This window comes from Anser anser, assembly GCF_964211835.1.
Source record: "Anser anser genome assembly, chromosome: 5".
In the NCBI taxonomy this organism is placed as follows: Eukaryota; Metazoa; Chordata; class Aves; order Anseriformes; family Anatidae; genus Anser; species Anser anser.
The window spans coordinates 5,803,803-5,824,495 of NC_139725.1; the positions used below are offsets into that span (position 1 = coordinate 5,803,803).

General features: G+C 38.4%; 1 protein-coding gene across 20 annotated transcripts in view; it reads right to left on the reverse strand.

Moving 5' to 3' along the window:
- The window catches only part of PLEKHA7 (pleckstrin homology domain containing A7), a 149,869-nt gene that overhangs the window by 68,570 nt on the left and 60,606 nt on the right, over nucleotides 1-20,693 (reverse strand). For 6 of the 20 annotated variants that reach the window (XM_083838639.1, XM_083838634.1, XM_083838623.1 and 3 more), the window contains one exon: nucleotides 906-953. The exons of the other annotated variants lie outside the window; for them this stretch is intronic. In XM_083838639.1, the coding sequence (XP_083694765.1) occupies nucleotides 906-953 (48 nt within the window). The remainder of the gene's footprint in view (nucleotides 1-905; nucleotides 954-20,693) is intronic. 20 annotated transcript variants of the gene reach the window in all.

The following is a 20,693-nucleotide window of genomic DNA, read 5'->3' on the forward strand; positions in this document are numbered from 1 at the left end:
GATAACTGGCTCCTCTGGGTTTAATTTTCATCCCTCCTTCCTACAAATGGTCCCAATGGTCCAATTAGATTCAGAAACTCTGAAAATGGATGCTCACTTAGGAGGCAAGTATTCTTTTAATCAAATATTTTTGGGAAGCATGGATTTGTTTTGTTGTTGTTGGTGGTTGGTTGTTTCGTACTGGGGTCATTGATGTGACAGGGAAGCAGCACCTTTTATCACTAGTAAATTCTATACCATACATGAAGCAGTACTTGTCCGATAGGCTGTCATACGTAAGAAAACTATACAGACATGACACAACCGTATTTCAGTAGTCAAGCTGCAGAATAGTTATACACAAAATGCTGCTATAAACCAGTCCTTCCACAATAAAAGAAACACGTAGAGAGAAACACAGGTTGCTCATTGCCAGCTTTTTATGTTGAACAGAGATTTCAACTTAAGTCTTGCCCACTTCTGATATATTGATTTTAATGCATAATGTGACTAAGCAACCGTCAGAGGACAACACTGCAGATTAAGAGACCTTGCTTGGCTGCTGTGTGTGACCTCAGACAGACTGCAGAAAGACATTGCCCTTCTCCTCCCTCCATAGCATGGAAACGCTTTATCCATAACCTGTATCAGAAGAACGAAGCTTTACTCAAATACTGTTTTCTTACACAATCACAAGAGTTCAGAACAGGATTAAAGAATTATAGCTGTTATCAATGAACTTCTCTCAAAGATACAGCCTAGGGTACTGCATTCAATTTCAGACCCCACTACAGGAAAGACATCAACAAACCGAAGCAGATTTAGCAGAGGGGCAGCAAGATGTTCAGGAGCACCTGACCTGCGAGGAGAGGCTGAGGGAGCCAGGATTGTTCGGCCTGGAGAAAGACAGCTTCAAGGGGACCTACCAGCGGCCTTCTGCAAGGAGACGGTGAGAAGGCTCTTCACAGCAGTGCCTGACAGGAGAGCAGGAGAAAACAGGCATACATTGAACCAAAAGAAGTTCAGGCTACACGTAGGAGAAACTTTTTCACCTCAAGGATACAAAGATGGATGGAGCAGATGGCAGGGCACTGGCATGGGTTGCCCACATGGGCTGCGCAGTCTCTGCCCTTGGAAGTTCTCAACCAAGCCCAGAATGCAGGAAGAGCTGAGCAAGCTGGTCTGACCTCACAGCTGACACCGATTTGAGTCCATTTAATTTCTTCCAATACAAATTCCATGAAAGATGAAAATTTATTCAGCCTGGGTTCCTGTGGCTACGTGCTTTTTATCTAGTAGGGCACATGTCCCTGCCGAAGTTTTCCCTGTAGTTAAGGACATACAAAATGCTCATGGCTTTGTCTCACTCCCTTCTCCGTCCCCACCCCTGTTCTCTGCCACTTGACAGCCATCTTGAGGCATGAAAGGCAATCCTACAAACTCCATCTCCTTCAGACATCAGGCTGAAGAATAAACAAGGATATGAGCGTCACATTCCCCGAAGTACAGTTTAATAGGAACAAACCACAGTTCTCACAGCACACACCTATTCTTGTGGGTTGGCTTGTGGTGTTCACTGGCACATATACTTCAGAAAGTGCCTTCATTAGCAACAAGCTGTTCTAGCGTGTCTGGCGGTTAATTCTGCAATGCTTCGAACTCTATACATATACTCTAAGGACAAGCTTAAGCCACAACGTAAAAAATGACAGCAATGAAGTTGCTTCCTTTGGTTTGTTTAACTCTTGACTGTTTAAAAGGAATTCCTCCATCCCCACCCTCATTCATCTCACAGGTGGATTAAACATGCTGCATCTCCTCCAGATGTAAATGCATTTGGAGAAGAAAAGAATTTTTCCCCTATCAAATCTTAAGTATAAAGGGGACCACAGTACTCCTGCAAGGCACATCAAGCTTTTGCTTGGGAGAAGACTGGTAATAAAAGAACGTCTTGCCTCAGGTAACAAGGGCAAACTGAGGAATCCTGTCAGGCTCACTCTCCAGAGCTGAGTTGGACAGACACTGGTTATTCACCCTCCTGTCTCCAGAGGCCTGGCACACACAGAACTGAAATACTCTGACATATGAAAGCCATGACTCTAGTATCAGTTCATAGGCCCCTGGCACAAGTCATACGTGATCCTGTATGAACCCAGAGCCGAATTTCTCTGGATTTATACCGACAGAAGGCTCATGAGCCGGGGCAGTGAGGGCCGAAGCCTGGCCTGCAGCAGACCCGTGTGGGGCACGCACGAGCGGTGGGCAGGGGTCCCGCTGGTCAGAAGAGAAAAGCACTTCAGAGCTGCCACGCTGTGCAATGTGGCTTCAAGCATGACAAAAAGGGGTGCACTGTCAAAGAGTAATACCGCTTTAGAAAAAAAAAACACATAAATTTCAGTCAATCGGTACAGTATGACAAGTTACTGTGTATTAATCGAGGTCTTTCATGCCTCATAGAAAATGGTTCTGAAGCCAAGGCTATAAAGCTGATAAAACTGTACTAAAATGTTATTTACCCAAATGTTTCCATCATACCGTTACTCAAATATATCCCCACTGCGTAGCGAGAGACACATTATGTTTCATAGCCTAAAACTAATCCCAGATTAATATTTTAGGAATTAAAACTGTAAAACAGATGTGGAAGATTTTCTTTTTAGATTATACAGAGTTTATAAAATTATCCAGAAATGTATTTTTAATTCAACAAAAAGCTCTTTGGCATTAAAAAGAGATTTATAGCCCTATGAGTTTACAGGACTTCAGTAAAACCAAGTCAAAAATATAACCTAGACCAAACTCACCCTTACAGAGATGTTGAAATGCTCAGTGGCTCCCAGTCAGACAAGCAGAGAAAGTCTGAGACACTTCCAAGCAATCACAGACATATTGCCATGGAATTAAATTCTAGCAGTCTTTATGGCATCTATACAATGGAAAATATGCTAAGATACACACACTAATGCTAGATAAAACTTTATACAACCAGCAAACCAATAAAATAGCATTAGCAAAAGGAATTATAACAACATACTAAACAGTTCTGAACTCTGTAAAACTTTTCTGTTTTTAATACTCACCACTTTATTTGATGCAGAAACCCAAGTAAATTGTTTTGAAAATGAACTATTTTGGTGTATGCAATGCCAGAATTTCCTTTACTAAACATAAACCAACAAAATAAACCCAAAGAAAGAGAATGAATTATTTTTGGTCAAGCATTGTTTCCTCCCCAACCCTCAAACCCACTGCTATGTAATCAAAGCACGTTGAGTCACAATATAACCTATAACAAATTAATAACAATTTATACTGTTGGCATAATGTATTGGTGCTGAATTTAGTATATTTTATGTCTATGTATGTGAATCAAATGTAAATCAAATATGAAAGCTCTTGTATAATGACATTGTGTTTAATTTTTTGAATCAACACTGACATTGCACTATCAGAAGGTGAAAATTTGAGAATAAAACATTACAATAAAATACAAAAAAGACAGCTGTGAGAAGAGTGGCACTGAAAACAAGGCAACAAGGCACCAGTGGAAGACACATTTGGATTTTCTTAACGCCTCTATGTAGACACACCAATGGTGCCCAAACAGCCAGTTCTGAGTAAGTCCCCAGAAGACAAAGGTGATGCCAATACGAAGAGCTAGTGGCTAAGAAAAACAGCACAATGAATGTAGAAAGAAACATTTGTGCTCCTTCAGTCTCAAACAAAGCTTTAGCTAGCAAAGACATTTTAAAAACTACTTTGTTGTTTTTCTATGCAGTGGTAAGGAGCTTACATTTATATCAACTAATGTCGACACACTTTGTTGGTAGCAATGTCATTTGGGGACAGCATGCATCTTTAAAATCAGCTCTGAATTAGGCTCTGTGTGAAACCACATTATCCCATTGGGAAAGATGAAAAATTCTTCCTTAAATACATGAAAAGTGCTATTATTTTTCAAATTAACTGGAAGGATGAAGCAACTACAACCTTTCACAATAAGCCTGGAAATCAACAGCCAAATGTAACAGCCAAAAGGAAAACTGGCAGAGGAGACATAAAATCAAGCTCCTTGACTTTGGTTCGGGGAGCAAGACCGCAGCAAAACCCAACAGCTCTTAGCACATCACTAAATATAGCGGAGCTATCAGCTACATTCCTCCTGCACCACTTGAGCAGCACGTTACGGTCTCTTGTCTGGTTCTTGTCCTACAGCTCTACCATGCTGAACCCGCAGCCGAGCCCTCCCTCGCCACCAAGACAAAGCTGGTGCGGATAACGCCTCTGGGAGTACAACTCCTGCAGCCTTATCCCCGGGACCTTCACAGCCCCTATGGCTCCACAAGAGAGCTTGCACAGCTGAATATCAAAGAAACATGCCCTGACATAAGACCGTGGTCAAAAGACCTACAGCATTGCCATCGGTGAGGATGGAACAGCTTCTCACCTTCACAAGGCAAGGACAAGTTCCCCGCCACTTCCCCAAACCGGCCCACAGCAGGAGCAACGCTGAGGCAAGGGAATCTGGCAGCGAGCAAGCTCTCACGCTGCTGACAAGGCCTGGGATGAGGACAGGGAGAGCTGGGCAGGATTAGAGATCGAAAGAAATTCCAAAAACTTTTTCAGATCCTGCGTTAACTCCACTTGATGCCAAGTAAGCCTCTATCAAGCATGTGACTGAAACTTGGCAGCTAGGAAGGTGAAGTAACTCAACATGAAATGTTTGTTCTTTAGGTAATTATTTAACGACACTTACAATGACTGAATGACTTAGAAAACTGTACATCTTCCACTTAGAGAAAACTTTGTTATCTCTCAAAATACAGTTATTAAATAATCCTTCACTATTTGGGGAATTAAAAAGGCTTTATCCCCGTTAAAATGCATTAAGATTAAAGTGCTCCAAAGCACCTGATTGAGCCGTGCCAGAACTGAGCACTCCACACTCCAGATAAGTCCAGGCCAGCACTACAGCGAAAATGGTTTTACTCAATGCTAAGCTTTAAAAAGAAGAAAAAAAAAGGCAACACAATGAACGTTATATATATTATATGCATATACATTTGATCAGGAGGATTGGAAGCAGCACAGTACCTTTTCAAGCTTTCAGTGTTTCAGTTGCATTTTAACTTACTAACTATAGCAAACACACATTATAAAAATTGCTGAAGTATATAATTTAGCACTTCAATTATTTTCAAAAGAAGATTTACTGTATACGTTACATAATGAAACGTGTACAACTAAAGCACCTCCAGACACTAACATTGCAACAATTTTCTCAGTAACTCTTAGGATCTTCCCCTCTTCTTTAAAACTATATTGGACACTACTGCAATGGAAACCAAAGCTATTTCCACCTTCTTGGAAGGTGTGCCACACTGTAATAATTTTTTTTAGCTTTAACTCCATAAGACATACTTAAGTTTCTCTGCTTTTCACTTTAGACACTTCAGTAACACTAACAAAACAAAAATTAAAAAATCAATCTGCAAGAAGCACGGAAAAGAGTGGCAATTCAGAGTGGCAGTTTTTGAGTCATCACTGACTCACAGAGTGATTCTGCTTAATGGTTAAATTCATTTTGCATTAGAAAGTTGAAACAATTGGAATTCATTGAGTGATGGCATTTCAGTTATTTTGGACACTGGAGCAGGACTTCGGAGTCTGTCCTTACACAGAAGTGTGCTTCTGCCACAAGAAAAGAGAAAGAAGTATCTATGTTTGTAAAATCTCTAGTGCAGTAAGTTTTTCTGTATCCGTAACAGAAAAAAGAAGTTAATGGTTTGGGCAGTACCACATCAGGATTTGGAAGATTGGGATTCAGATCTTAGCTCTGAAGCAGATTTCTTGTGTGAAAGGTCCTAATAGGAGTAATCCTATTTTTGTAAAATCACTGTTTTATTCACATTTAAGACCCTGAAAAGACAGACAAGTGCCTACCAATTTAGAGTCTTAACCTCGTTTGCAGCTTTCTGGGCACAGTACATAAATGCAAAATAATTCATTGTTTTCAACAGCAAAAAGGACTACCTCGGCCTTCCCAAAGAATTCCAGCAAACCTCAGAGGTCAGTCAGACTGGAAATGCTGAATCGAGCTGAACATGCCACATTGCTCTCTTCCAAGTTAAACTGTTCAAAGATCGACAGAAAATCTTTTCCAGTGCATGGAATTTTCTTCCTTATAATATTTGTAGCCATCACAAAACCTTCCTTATTATGAAGGCAGGACTTTGGCTATCTATTGATATTCATTTTATTTCGAGTACTAGGTGTATGGATGCAGGAAGAAGATTATTGCTTTTTTTTTTTTTTTTACTAATGTACGTTTCACAGCTGTGAGGTAAAACCGTACAATAGAATACAATTCTGTACAAATACAATAAAGCCTAATGCATTACAATAACCATAAAGTAAATTTAATAAAGTTATTTGTCATGATTAAATTGCCAGAGAGGTTCTACAAAACTCAAGCAACAATGCCATCTGAAACTTGCACCTTTGTATGCAAGTCTCCAAAATTAAACCCACGAAGATTACCCTTCCAGTACTACTTAAGCAAAATCTTTTTGCTCCATTACTTACTTCCCAGTCACTATTAACTTAATTCACCCGCATATGACTTAAAAATAACTGCACCAAAACATCAAGTTCAGCCTAAGATGCCTCTGAATGTTTGCTTTTGTGGTATCACATACTGTCTTCTTGGTGCTGTCAACTTCTTTAAAACAATCTAAGAATCTAAATTAGCCATGTTAATACAGTAAATTAAATTCCAAAAGCAATGAGTGGCAATATTCATTCATCTCAAAGTACAGCACTGTAAAGACAACTACATTCTAATGCAAACTAATGTCAAGTCAGAATAAAAGGACAGAAAATGCCCTGCTTCTGAATAACAAGACTCTCTCTAGGAAAAATAAGATAATGAATTCTTCTCATCTTGTGTGATGCAGACAACATCTCTGTTTTATGCCCAGCATTCTGGGACTTGCATGTTATACATATTATACACCATTACTTTAAGTTTTAATACCTCTGAACTGAACTGTTTTCAGACAGCTTACCAATTCTGCAAATACCATGTGCATATTTTACATTCCTTTGACATGAACAGGTTGCAGAGTAAGCTGCTGTGTTCTCAGGACATTAAGAAAAAGCAACTCAACCTTTCTGACATCTTGGAATTTCTGGTCCTACATACCTTCCTGTCTTCACTCTCACATATTTATATTGACATGATATGCATGACATGCAAATTTTATCTGCCTGAGAACTAGAAAATAGACATGAAAGCTATTTTGTTGATACTTTAGAAAATGACAGTTGAGAATTACTGTGAGAAAAAATAAAAAGAAAAAACCCCTACCACCAAAGTTCCGTAGTTCTGTTTGGAAGTAGTCAATCACATTTTAGGGACAGAAACGAGCGGCTTTAAATATTTTTCTTTTAAATAATATGGTTTAAAGAAAATTAGCAATATAATTGATTGAAGTTTGAACAGTAATGTTCCTGATTAGTCAGCGTGCCCTACAATGAAGGACAAGAAATATTAGAAAGAGGGGGAAGAAAAGCCTCACAATCTCACCTTCTGAGATGAAACTGAAAGGGATCCGCCTTCATCCATCCAGACTCCAGCACACACTCCTACTTCCATTAGGAAACCGCAGATAACTTACTCTTTAGCAGACATTGTAAAGAGCTGTTTTACTGAAACTGGATTCCCATGACTTAGATACAAATATTTTACTTTTAGCTGTTATCAGTAATAGCCTTCGAGTACTCCCCATCAGCTGAGGGAAGCCCGAATTCCCCCATGGGCAGAAGACCCCAACCACCCAGCTGCACCAAGTGAGCTGCGGCGCAGCGGAGAGCAGTCCGACACGCTGCTGTGGATTGTGAGACCAGCTCCTGCATTGTACAGTGAACAGTCATGGGGGGGGGGGAACCAAAAATAGCCTTGACAGCAGGACCAAGAATCACGTTATGTTTGTTAACAGTCTTCCCTGGAAGTTTATCTGAAGGAAGAAGAAAAGAAAGAAAAGAGGCCCAGCATTTTAACCAAGTGACGTTACCCAACCCACAGAATCATGAACCTAAGGATCATAGTTCCATTTTAAGGTTATTTCTTGCTACAGTTCAGAGCAGATTCTTAAGTGGAGAGGAAAATTCACACAGATGATATGCAACACCAACTATTTCTGGAAGCACAAAACCTTCATCTAATGCCAAGTGGAACGTACCAAAGATATGTGCCAGAAGCCAGTCTTCCAACTGCTTACCAACAGAAGAGGGAAAAACTTCAGGAAATCCTTTCATGAAATCATTAATAAGCCAACCAATAAGTAAATACAAGGGAATGACCAACTTTTTTAAGGGCTGTTTTTCCATTAAGTTGCATTGACAGTTTATACAACTCAACCCCACTACATGCCTGTAGAACTGACATGTCCATGTATTTGGTAGAAATATAAAAAAAGGGTTCTGGAAATACCTGAAATATACATTATTTCTACTGTCATCTTACATACTTTTTTAAAAGTACTTGCAGATCACAAACTACCTCAATCCATAAGATAATTACAGCATTACACTGCTCTAGCACCACAAGCAGCTTATTGATAAGGTGGAGGCCACACGTTTCACTTCTATCCATCACATTCAGTTTGCATTCAGTCAAAAATAATGGGGCAGACTGGACTGGCAAGAAATTGCGCGTCCTTCAATAGGCAAGTGACAACGTAATACACACAGCACAAGTCACGGGCCTTTTCCTAAGGCAAACCATAAGCAACCAAATTCCAGCAAGTAAAAAAGTTATGTAAGCGCTATGGGGATTTTCCTTGTGTCCTAATCCTCCACCAGTGAGATGTTATCTTCTGCTCCCAGCTGTTCCCTGGGGCTGGAGTACAGGTTATTCCAGCTCACCAAAGAAATATCCTGTCCTCTTCACACAATAACTAGCATTATAACTGCATTATAATCGTATTAGAATCATGTATATTATATGCATGTATAATTACACAACTTTAATAATCATGATCAGTATACATTCCTAAATTCAAGAATCAAAAATTAACTGACCTGTGAGATTCCAAATGGAGAATGCTTTCTAAAATGAAGACGTTCAGAACTCTGAATGTGGGGCATTAGCAGCGGTTTTTTCTACAAATTAAATCTCAGTGGTATCAATTAGCAGATTTCTCAGGAAATAATTAAAATGGGATTCTCAATTCAGTCTTTACAATGCTGTTTCTATTGCAACCTCCGTAACACAAAAGACTTTTAGAAAACTTTTCCTGTTACATTTTCTGAGAGCCTGCATTTGCAGTATTATTTTGTAAATGAGAAGCTTCAGACACTCGTATCTCCAAATATTATAACAATGCTGCGCACGTATTGCTCCAGGCTCTCCCACCCCCATTCTCTGTAAACTATTCACCTCCAAGCAGGATTTTCCCTTTGCACTACTTTTAGTTCAACTAGTCTGCCATACCACTGTGATCACTATAGAAATCCTGAATTAGGATCAGACAGACTGCACAGATGTATTTTATCTCCCAAAAACCAGCTGAAGTTCAAGATGCATCCATATCCAGCTTTCTAAAGAATATTTTACACTACCTTTCCCCAGTCTTCATTCACAGGAAGCTATCAGGCATCTGTAACAAGCTGGCACCAAAACACACAAAGATAAAGAGAATGCAGTCCCTTGAGTGACAGAATAACATTGCTCTTGCACAGTTTCCCTTCCCTTGTCTGTTTCCTTCACCTTTGTCAGAAAGGCCTTTTTTTTTTTACCTTGTTGCCGAAGGGTCATAATGACCACAGAAGTAAAACCACATTAAAGCATCTCAGGACTTCCATTGTAGAATTTCTCATCTACAGCAAACTTCAACAGCCAGTACTTCTAAAAAGCATGAATAAAAGGTATTACAGCTGAACCCATCTAAGTTACTTACACATCCTCAAACACATGAATTAGAGTAGATAAGACTTCCAGATCATAGATTAAGAATTACTGCAACCCAAGTAGCAAACTACGGACTATGGCAGAACTTGGAAGGTGCCAACTTTTCTTGGCTTGTGTATGCTTTTGTCCATCAAGTATTTTGCATTTATTTTAACTGGCAAAAAGCGTGTTTTCCTACAGAGGACTGATGAAGGAAGTGGGGTAATAGCACTATCCGATGGGAAATATGGGTGTTTTATGTAAAAAACAAAGATTGCATCACCTGCTGATTGGATCAAAAAACAGGTGTGCTTCATCCTGCATATATTCCCCATGTTAAAAGGAGCTTTGTTTTGAAATCTTTCCTTTTGTTTGTTTCTTTAAATGACAAAGTTCTGCACACATTTTTTTTCTCTTTCTCCAAGACACGAAGACTAACGTCACACATTATTTTTTCTGAACCAGTGCACCATACATTATTTCAATTAAAATGTTTAGAAATGACCCCTCACACTAGAAAAACTCAACACTTATTTTAACACCTAGTATGTCTGTAGTTTGAGTTACCTCTCCTTTTGTCTGTATGTAAAGGATTTTTGCAAAAAGACATCTTAAAAAATCAATACTTAAATATTCTCCCAGGATGATCAAAACAGAGAGATAACCTAATAAAATGAAAGTCTCCTTATAAAACACATAGGAAACAATAACATTTACAGTTTGCAATGAAGGGAAAAAATACTTCAGCGCTCTTAATGTATTGGGCCTCATTTTTAAACACCACTTTTCATGTAGGAATTTACTCTAAATCGCTGAGCTCATGAAGCTACGTACCAGACACAAACAGAAGAGTACTTTGAACACCCTTACTTCACTTATTCCTTGGCAAACGGAACAGAAATCTGGCAGGGCTTACGGGGGGTAGAATGACAGCTCAGATCTAAGATGCTTCACAATCACTAAGAAAAGTCTGACCAAATTTGACTGAATTCATAGTTATGAAGAAAATTCCATAGCATACTCTCAAAGACCTCTCCTCTACAAACACGCAGTCCTTTAGCTCTCCAGTTGTTCCAGTTAATAGCCTGCTTAAAGTATGGCTAACTAGGTTTCCTGAACTTACACGGTCAAAAAAGAAGATTAAAATTACTCCCTTTTCCTGCTGCTTTTTACTAACAATAAAAATAAACAAAATATTTACATAAACATTTAATAAATAATTAATAAATATTTACTTGTAATAATTATTTAATAAATATTTACTTGTACTGTTATATAAATATAGACATACACACAGTTTTAAAGAGTGAGCACATGGGCATGCATGTGTATGCACAAGTGCAGATACTTGAGGTTTTCACTTTGAGACCAGACACAGGAGGTAGACACATGAATCCAAGCAGCACTAGCAAGACAGAATGAAGGAGTTAAAATCCAGCAGACCTGAAATTCATCTTATTATCAATAAGCTACTGAGATATCAGAAACTCCTGTGAACTAATTTGTGCTTGCCAGTGTTCAGAAGACCACAAAGTCATGCAGCCAGGCACCACAATGCACCGCAATGATCATGTGTAATTCTTATTTCAAGGGATCTTGAACTAACCTGATGTCACTAAATTCTATACATTTGAAACGAAAGCTATATTTAAAATATTTTTCCTGAAACGACTCCCAGAATTTAAGAAAATAATCCCAATTTGAAGTTGGAAATACAGATAAATGGGGTGCATGTAACCAGGTTCCTGCTCCATGTGTGAGACCAACGCACTTGTTAGCGCAGTAATACCTAAGACAAAGCACAGTTTACAAGCACCCTTACAACTTGCACATTTTACTTCCTTGCCATTCTTAAAATCATGGAATTAATAGAGGTAAAAAGTCATGTAGAGACTGCAAAATCAAGAATACAGCTTTTCTCACTAAATGCGTAATGTCCACTATTCAGAAATGGGATTCGCAGAAACTCTTCAGCTTCAAAAAGCAAGTATAACCCTAAGGCAACTTTTCCAGTAAAATCCTACAAAAATGAATTCATAAAACATTTGTACATGCAATGAAGTTTTTATAATCCAACACTACTCTATGACAAAGGATCCATTAAAACTTGCCACCTGAAACACATGACAAATCACTAAAATGCAGTAACATTATATATACAGACTGTACATGCAGGCATAGGACGTGCATCTTCTAGGATAAAATGCTTCCATACCCATGCTGTGAAAGGAAAGCGTGCTAGAGAGGAAAAAAAAGCAATATAAAGGACTTGTGGGACACTGAAAATTCTAACAGTACCAGGTAGCACTTCCAGGGAATTTGGTCCTTCTGATGAAAGCAGGCCAAGAAACAGCCACTAGCAATGGTACTTCACATGGTTATTAAAAAGAAGCTTCTGAATCAAAGTCATCTAGACAGTACTTCCTTATACAAAAACATTAGGTTCAAGAAAGATGCTCTGAAAGCCCAGAACCGAAATTCCATTTTGTCCTGCAATCCCCTCTGAAAGATCACAAACGTCAATGCTAGAACTCTCAGCAGCAATTGCTCGCTTCGGAGCTGTCGCTCAGCTGTCCCTGTGACGACAACAAACCCCTCTGCTCCCCTGGAGAAGATAACAGGAATTTTAATTACTGCCATTCATTCTGCTGACACCTCGAGTAAGACAAAGTTCTCCTCTAAAGAAGTACAGATACCGATTTAAGATTTCAAGAAGAAGACGAGTTTTCCCTCAAACATCTTTATATTTTTTTTCCACATTTATATTTAACGCTTGCTATTTACCAACTACATTTGTGAATATGGGTTATAAGATGGCCATTGGAACTCTCTCCACGTAAGTGCAGAGCGAGTTTTGGAAGTCACCTCAGTGGGGAATCTCAGATATTTGTCAGGGACTAACTTAGCCAAGTATCATCCCGGAGAGTTTACTGCAAAAACCTGTAGGCAAAGCTGCAGAAGTGGTTTCTCATCTCTTTCCCAGCTGCTCCCAACAGCATACAAGATTTTAGTCTTGGAGAAAAATAAAGACAATGTTCTTTTAAGTGACTGGGTTTTGGTTTTGTTTAAATACTATTCTGCATGCTGTTTTGAGAAAAATAATCATGTTTCTGATCCCGTAGATTCTTAAACATTGCAAGGCCATTCATTAGTCACAGTATGCAGAAACGAGCCTGGGGATCAGAAAATATTTTCAGTTCCCTGATAAAAATGCATGAGGGGATAAAAAGAGGAGCACTTGGTGGTAATTCTTCCTGATGCTACTACAATACACAGACCACAGGAGTTATTTAGTTTAACCACACAGCAATGTTTTTCTCCAGCGAGCTGGCAAATGGATACAGCTTGATAATCTCATAGTTTGCCCTTAGTTATAGCACATTTGGAACATCAGGTTGGATCACTGAGCAAAGAGATCATTCCTCTTTTGATACTCATCCACCATCAAATGTCATATGGGAAAATGTGAAAAAAGAAACTCATGCAATAGAAGAATATATACATTAAAATCCAAAATGGCAGAAAAATTGTATTTGGATAGATTTCAGAGTAATCTCTTTGCTTAGAAATTTTATCGTAGACAAATAAGGGATATGAATCAATTGGAAATGCAGTTAGATTTCCCAGCCACAACTACAAAAACTTCTTCCCTTTAATATTAAGGATGCTGGCTTATGGCACAAGAAAAAAATGGACCACTAGGCATGGAAGTTTAGGTAATGCAAATAAATTCATACAGAATGTACGTATCAATAATACAATTGGATTCTTTACAGAATATGTGAATAGATGACATTTTAAATCCCATGCTTGAACAAATAAAATACAAAAGTAAGTTCAGAGAAGAATAAGGCACAACGAATGAGAATGATCTCAAATGTCCCAGGACATGAAGCTTAAATGAAAACTTTGAATGTGGATTACCACCATCATGATGAACCACAACACACACACACACAAAAAAAAAAAAAAAAGCAACAGAACAAATGTGTAGAAGAATAAAGAAAAGTTACTTATTCTGATATTACAGGATGTCCTGAGTAGGAAATCTACATTCAACCTAGAAGAGTCATCCAGGGAAAAAGTTCCAAAACCAACATTCAAGGAGAACACATGGGAAGCTTTAATACTGTGAAGTTTCAAGTTCAATGTGGAGAACAAAACCACATTTTCAACACAGTGAGAAAGGAAGATCTTCATATCAATGAAAAGATGGTATTACATGCAGAATGACAAATTAATTACTGGTCTTTAAAAAGTAAAAAGGATGAAAGGAAACTTAAAATTTTGGAAGGAAGCATTAAACTCAGTGTTGGAAGAATTAAACTCCAAATTAAATACAGTTTCATTAATACAACAAATACTTAAGGAGCCTGGCCAAACTTACTGAAAATGCCACACTGAAGGAAAGTACTTCAGAAGTATTTCAGAAGCCTCAAATCTCTCTAGAGCTAGCATCTCAACAACTTCTGTGCAGGAAGTGATCTAAACCACTAAAAGAAGAGGCAGAGGTGGAAAAAAGCACAGTGCATGCTGAATGGTCTACTGCTGCTACATGTAGTACTTAATAATTTCCAGTCTCGGCATTTAATTTCTACAAATTGGATTTCTACTCACCTGAAATTCTTCATCAAGGACATCATGTCTATTGTCATCCAGTATTCTCCAAGGATACTTAATGAAGTAGAAAGGACTCAATCCAGTAGAAAGGACAAAGAGTAGACTTGACTACTCTCAGAAAACACAAACCTATTTTTCTACTAAAAATGTCCTTCTATGTAGAGTTAGTGTTTAATTACTTATTATTATGAGGGCAAGAAATGGTAGTGAGTCAAAGCCCTTTATTTCTGCATATTTTTCCAAATCATGACCAAACAATGCTGAGCGCCAACTGCCTTCCTGAAATGCACATTTAACAAAGGCAAGTTGTGACACAAGTTTGTCCATGCAATTTAGAGGCTTCTACAGGAAGAATGTTCTAAATCAGTACACATACACAAACTCTGCCATGTATGCTGGTTAAAAAGAAAATCATATAAATAAAAATCTATAGCACTAATAACCTGTATTTACTCTGTTTAAACCACCATGCTATAGAAGTTAATGGTCAAAAGCTGTAGAGTCTTTATCACAAACATTGATTTAAATCAAATTCCCTACAGAGACCAAATGACTCTGGGGTACTAATGGGATTATTTAAATCAGTATCTTGAATCCAGACTGGGCTGGTAAGGACAGTAAATCACTAGCATATAGCACCTGGATAGAGGGTTTTATGAAATATTAATGTAATCAATCCTTACCACAAAAGCCTCCAGTGATACAAGTTGCCAGCATCACTTGAGAAATCCAAGCCTTTTTAAGAAGTGTCAGAATTTGCTATTTATCTAACAGCTGATCACTCATAGCACGCCCTATTAGGAAGAAATACATGGATGCACAAGTTACTTGTGTTATGCGAAACCAAATCTGCTAGATGTAGGACATTTCACTTCAACAACGGGTAAGATTTTCTAGCCTAACAGATAAACAAAGATCAGAATTCAAGATGAAAAATCCACATTGTGATACTGGCATTAGAGCTATCTGTAGCCATTAGAGTGGTAATAAAAGCAATGAGATTTATGCACATATGTATCATAGCTGTATTTTCCTGTTGATACTACAATTTGTTCCTGTTTAAGGCTTAACCAGCAGCATCACAAGCCAGGTGAGAAACTGGTGCTCTTAGTTCCAGTGAGATTTACTATACCTTTAACTAACTGAAAATGAAGCATTCCCGAAAGCCACATCTGAAATAGAGGAGTAACTATTCCATCCTGCCAACTCTTCCATCCTACCAACTCTTAATTATTAGCTTAAATCACTCTAAACATTTTGCTGGCTATCTTCAGCACCTGGGCTTCCATTTTAATCATATACTGGCTACATAACACACAGATGGTGTAAGAAGAACGATTTTGTTACTGCAACCTTCAGCTCTCCTGTGCACCAGGAAACAGAGCTCATCTGTTAGCAACAGTGAATTCTCTTTGTGCTCTGCCTCACTTTTATGTCAGATTCTTTGAATTTTAAAGTTTACTTTTTTTTTGGATAAAAGTACAAAGTGATGGAAGCTAGTATCAACTACCAATACGTATTCATAATATTAAACTAAAAACATAAGCCAGCAAGGGATTTTAATTCAAAAGCCCTTATGTTTGGCAATCCATCCAATCGTATAAATGCTGCAATTTGTACTACGTACAGAAGACGAAACTTCTGTGATGTCAGAAAGCAAAACACTAGTTTTACTACTGAAAAGGTGCAGTGTCTTAAAAACAACAGCTTCCAGATACCAGTGATATTAATATTAACCAGGCTACCTACTGCTAGCCCAAGGGTTACGGAAACTATTTCAATGATTACCTGGTATTCCAGAAAGATCTTAATAAGAACTTCCAAATTCACAAACATCGGGATCGGTTATACAAGGCAAAGAGTATATTTGAGCAAATTACAAATACTCGATTTAAAAGGGTGCAAAATTTCAGCATGAGTTACAATTTTGGTTAAAGTAAGTTCCAAGTTAAAATTATAACCAGGTCTTTCAAAGTAGCAAACAGAAAAGTGCCACATTTTTAAGGTGAGTTCTATACTTAGTATATCTCATATTTACAGGAAGAATTATTCACTTATTTACACCACAAAATTATTTGCCTCAAACATTTATTCAGACATACTATTTGTTTCCCTTTTTTTCCTGTAAAAGTCCTTTTTGCCTATACATTCGCAATAAACTGTAGTTAAAAAAAATCCTTTTCTCGTTACTAATCGAATAAAACAAACAAACAAAAAGAAATCCTCAGGGAGTTAACCTGAAGATCCTCTCAATAAGAGAGCTCCTAGTGATTGACCGGATGACCACATGGACATTTACTGTCAGATTAAACTTCCATGTATTTTCATATACTAGCACTGCAACTTAGAGATCCTTACGGGCAGTAAACAAGACTACACAATCTTTGAAACATACTTTAACTTTGCAAAGCACCAGTGCCCTGCACGTACGTTACATGGGATATTTTCCGAAAATATTAATTCAAGGCCATGCTGCAGCTTTACAGACATCTGATACAAGGACTGCAAAGACACCCAGTCTTAAAGGTGTCTCCTATTTCACTTTCTGCCCTTTCTTTATAAAAGAAAACTTCCTCAGATCCTGCATACGTGAGAATTACCCATACAAGAACACAGCAAGATGTGCAAATGATGAACCTGAGCCCTATCATGATGACTTTGAATTCAGAATAAATCAACAGCAGAAAGGAAGCAACAGATGCTATTTGGAAGCAAATGATGATGTTTCAAAAACAACGGCCTTAGTGCTAAGGGCATAGCTTGGACATCCAACTTTTAAAGATGGATACTGTCAGGTGCAGAATTCAGAGCATCAGATCTTAACAGCATGGTCCCAGGTACTTTTTTTTTTTTAAGGAAAGGCTGGGCAGTAGTATATTAATAGCTTTACACTGTCCAGAAGGGGAAGCTTGCTTTGAAAACTAACTCAACCTTCTGAGCTGTGTTTCTGAACTCGAATCACAAACCCCTGCACAATACACAGTGACGCCAGCTGGGCTCCAGTCAAAGCTGCCAATATTTCGTCAGGTTGTTATGAAGTACATCAACATGTATGGCCGGGATCCAAGGCATGTCCTAACACTTACAGATCTCCACTTCCATATTAAACTGGGCTTAACACGCTCTGTGTGATGCAATGAGAAGCTGAATAAACTGTCAAGAAAAACAAACAACACGTGGGTATGCACAACTGGAAAAACAACCAGTAAGATGCAATAGTTTAAAAATAACACAGCAGGGAATGGATTCATGTATTAGAACTATACTTCCTTGGTTTAAAAAAAAAAAAAAAAAAAGAAGAGAAAAATAGCAGCACTTAACAGGACTAACTAGCAGGGCAATAGCATTACTTCAAACACTTGGCAGTTCCTGGCCCATCCAGGACTGATGTAGCAAAGAAAAGCTGCCACTTATGACATATCTGTAAGGCTTCTAACTTCTGGAAATTCCCAGTCATAATACAAAAAACAGAGGTTATGGGGGTATGCTTGTGAACTTGGAGAAACCGCGCTTTACCTAGGTTTAAGGTGAATACAGAAGGATGCCATACCAAGAATAATTTAATGGATGCTAATATTGGTAAACTACATACTGCAAAGATTTGAAAGAAACTTCCTATGTAAACTACCCAAACTTACTACCTGCAAACATCCAACAGCTTAGGCTTCAGGAAAATTTGGGTTTAAAACTTGGAAAATTATGACATTTAAGCAACTGAGGTTTTGTGAACAGCTTGTGCTTAAAAAGAAGGGGCTTGTCTCTAGGAGCTTTTAGCATCTGAAATACAGCAAACCATGACCCAGCGGGGTGAGAGTGGGTAGAAAAAACAGAGAGAAAGCACAATGGAGTGAAATTAAGGGCCATGGTGCATAGCAATAGAAAAGTTTACATTAGCAAATCCACTGCAGATTTGTCTAATGTTTTCAGCACATGGAAATAAGGCAGACCTGACAGACAGACGCAATAAATCCATAAAAGAAAAACATTCTGCCAGTGAAGGAAAACAAAAGACTCTCAGTAGGTATTAATAGATCAGGACTGCTTTTCGTCAATTTGAACAATTCTTAATTGTGAACCAAGATTTTAGGATTACAAGTTGACACAGGCCACATACTGAATATTCTGCATTTTACAAGATTTATTATTCACCTATGGTAACACAATGAAGGGAGAAAATAAATCTGCTTGTAAGCTTTCCACGTGATTTTCTTTGTGGTCGGAATCTGAACAACAACTTGACTGCATCTTTCCTCAACCAAAAGCAACACCAAAATCGTTACCGCTCTTCAGACATCACACAGCAACTCACACCAGCCAGAGATAAAGCAGAGGGGTACCTAGCCAACACAACTGAACATCATTCTCATTAAAGTCCAGTTGACCTGCAAAATAATATACATTCATTTCTCTAATCCATGTACACCCACGGACTCTTTTCAATAGTGTGAGCAACTTGCCATGGAGAAACCCTTGAGAAAAAATGTTTCTAGATCTCTGACATCACCTGGAGCCCATCTTTCCTTGCATCATGCCAACAGAAATCAGAGGCAGAATTAAAAGACTTCGCAATTACAGGCAATGCTCTAACATTGTCTTCTATTTTCCTTCAGGCATCTTTTCAAGCAATGGAACAGACAGGCTGTAAGAAAATGAAGGGAAACACTCTAGCTTTTACCTGTAAGGGGAGAGGAGGAGGGAAAGGAAATCAGTTAAAAAACAAATCTGGCTGAGAAAGACAAAAGATAATTAACTTTTCAGAACAGTAATAAGTCAATAATTACTCTTACACACCGAGAATTACAAGTACCATAAACTATGGCATATTTCAAGTCTAGAAGTCTTACCTACCCAACAGCAGACAAATGTAAAAATCATTTTTACTACAGCCCCATTTGAATAGACTTAAACAGAGGGAGTAACCTGGCAAGAAACCAGAGTAGGGACAGAGCTAATGACATGTCTTTAAAGCAAGGAAGACAAGCTTGAACTTGATGCAGTATAACAGGAGAGCCAAGAAACGGATTTTCTAAAATGGGTGATGCAGTTAAAGCAGCAGGTAAAATGTGGATTACTTACATGGGAATAAGGAGAAGAGGGTAGGGAGGAAGTGCTGTAGAGCACTGAGAAGCTACAATCACCCAGCAGTGATCAGGCGTCTACCAGGAGGCTCTGTAAATCCTTCGGAAACAGGGACACAACTTCAGGAAAGGAAGGGGCAGCAATGTGTGGGCAAGGTTGGAATTTGGGGCGTAAAAGAGAACAGGAGGGATGATTTACCCCATCAAAAGACAGTGATAGACACAGGGAATACACAACTAACATCACGAATGTCACAGCAAGCAAAACATAATAGTAAAGCACCCAAGAGTTTCCAAGGAAAGAGGACTAATGCAGAGAGCTGTCTGTAAATGACGGGTCTTAATTTCTGACAGAAGTCTGTTTTTTCACTTGGGGCAAGTCATATCTCAGACAGACGCACTGGAGAAGCAGGAACAACCTTGGGCACGATTATGTACTGCCTGGCACCTCCCCACGAGGTCACACTCTCAGCCATCACAATCCTCCCCACTACCATGGCGCGTCTTCAGCAGATTATTATTCCTTACCTAAAGTTATGAATAAATGAAACCACTGAGAGCTGAAAAACCTGATGTAAATTTTAAAAACGTTAGCGGCATCGGTATTATCTGCATTGCAGTCCTCTGTTCGGTGTACTGAGGCATTTGCACATTTGCATGTCAACAGGACTGACCGTCTGTTTCAAATGTCTTTAATTTAAGATGGCTCTCCTCAGCGCATGAGAAAGCGGTAGGCTATTTTTGAAAAAAAATCTAAAAACGGAATGCGTAAGTATCCATTTATTGAGTGCTCAAATTTACACTTATTTTCTGCAGGAAAATGTCCTCCAAATGAATTGCAGGACTCACAAAACTGGATTAACAATGTCATATATCAAATACCTGTCAAAATAACAGCATAGAAAGTGAGACTAAATATAAGCTACACCTTATTTGAATAGATACTATCTGTATTTAACAATTTGTTATAATTCAAATATTAGCTGGCACTTATTAAAATTTAAACACAAATCACTACATTGGTTAAAATGTTTCTATGGTTAATTACTTTAAAAATAACACAT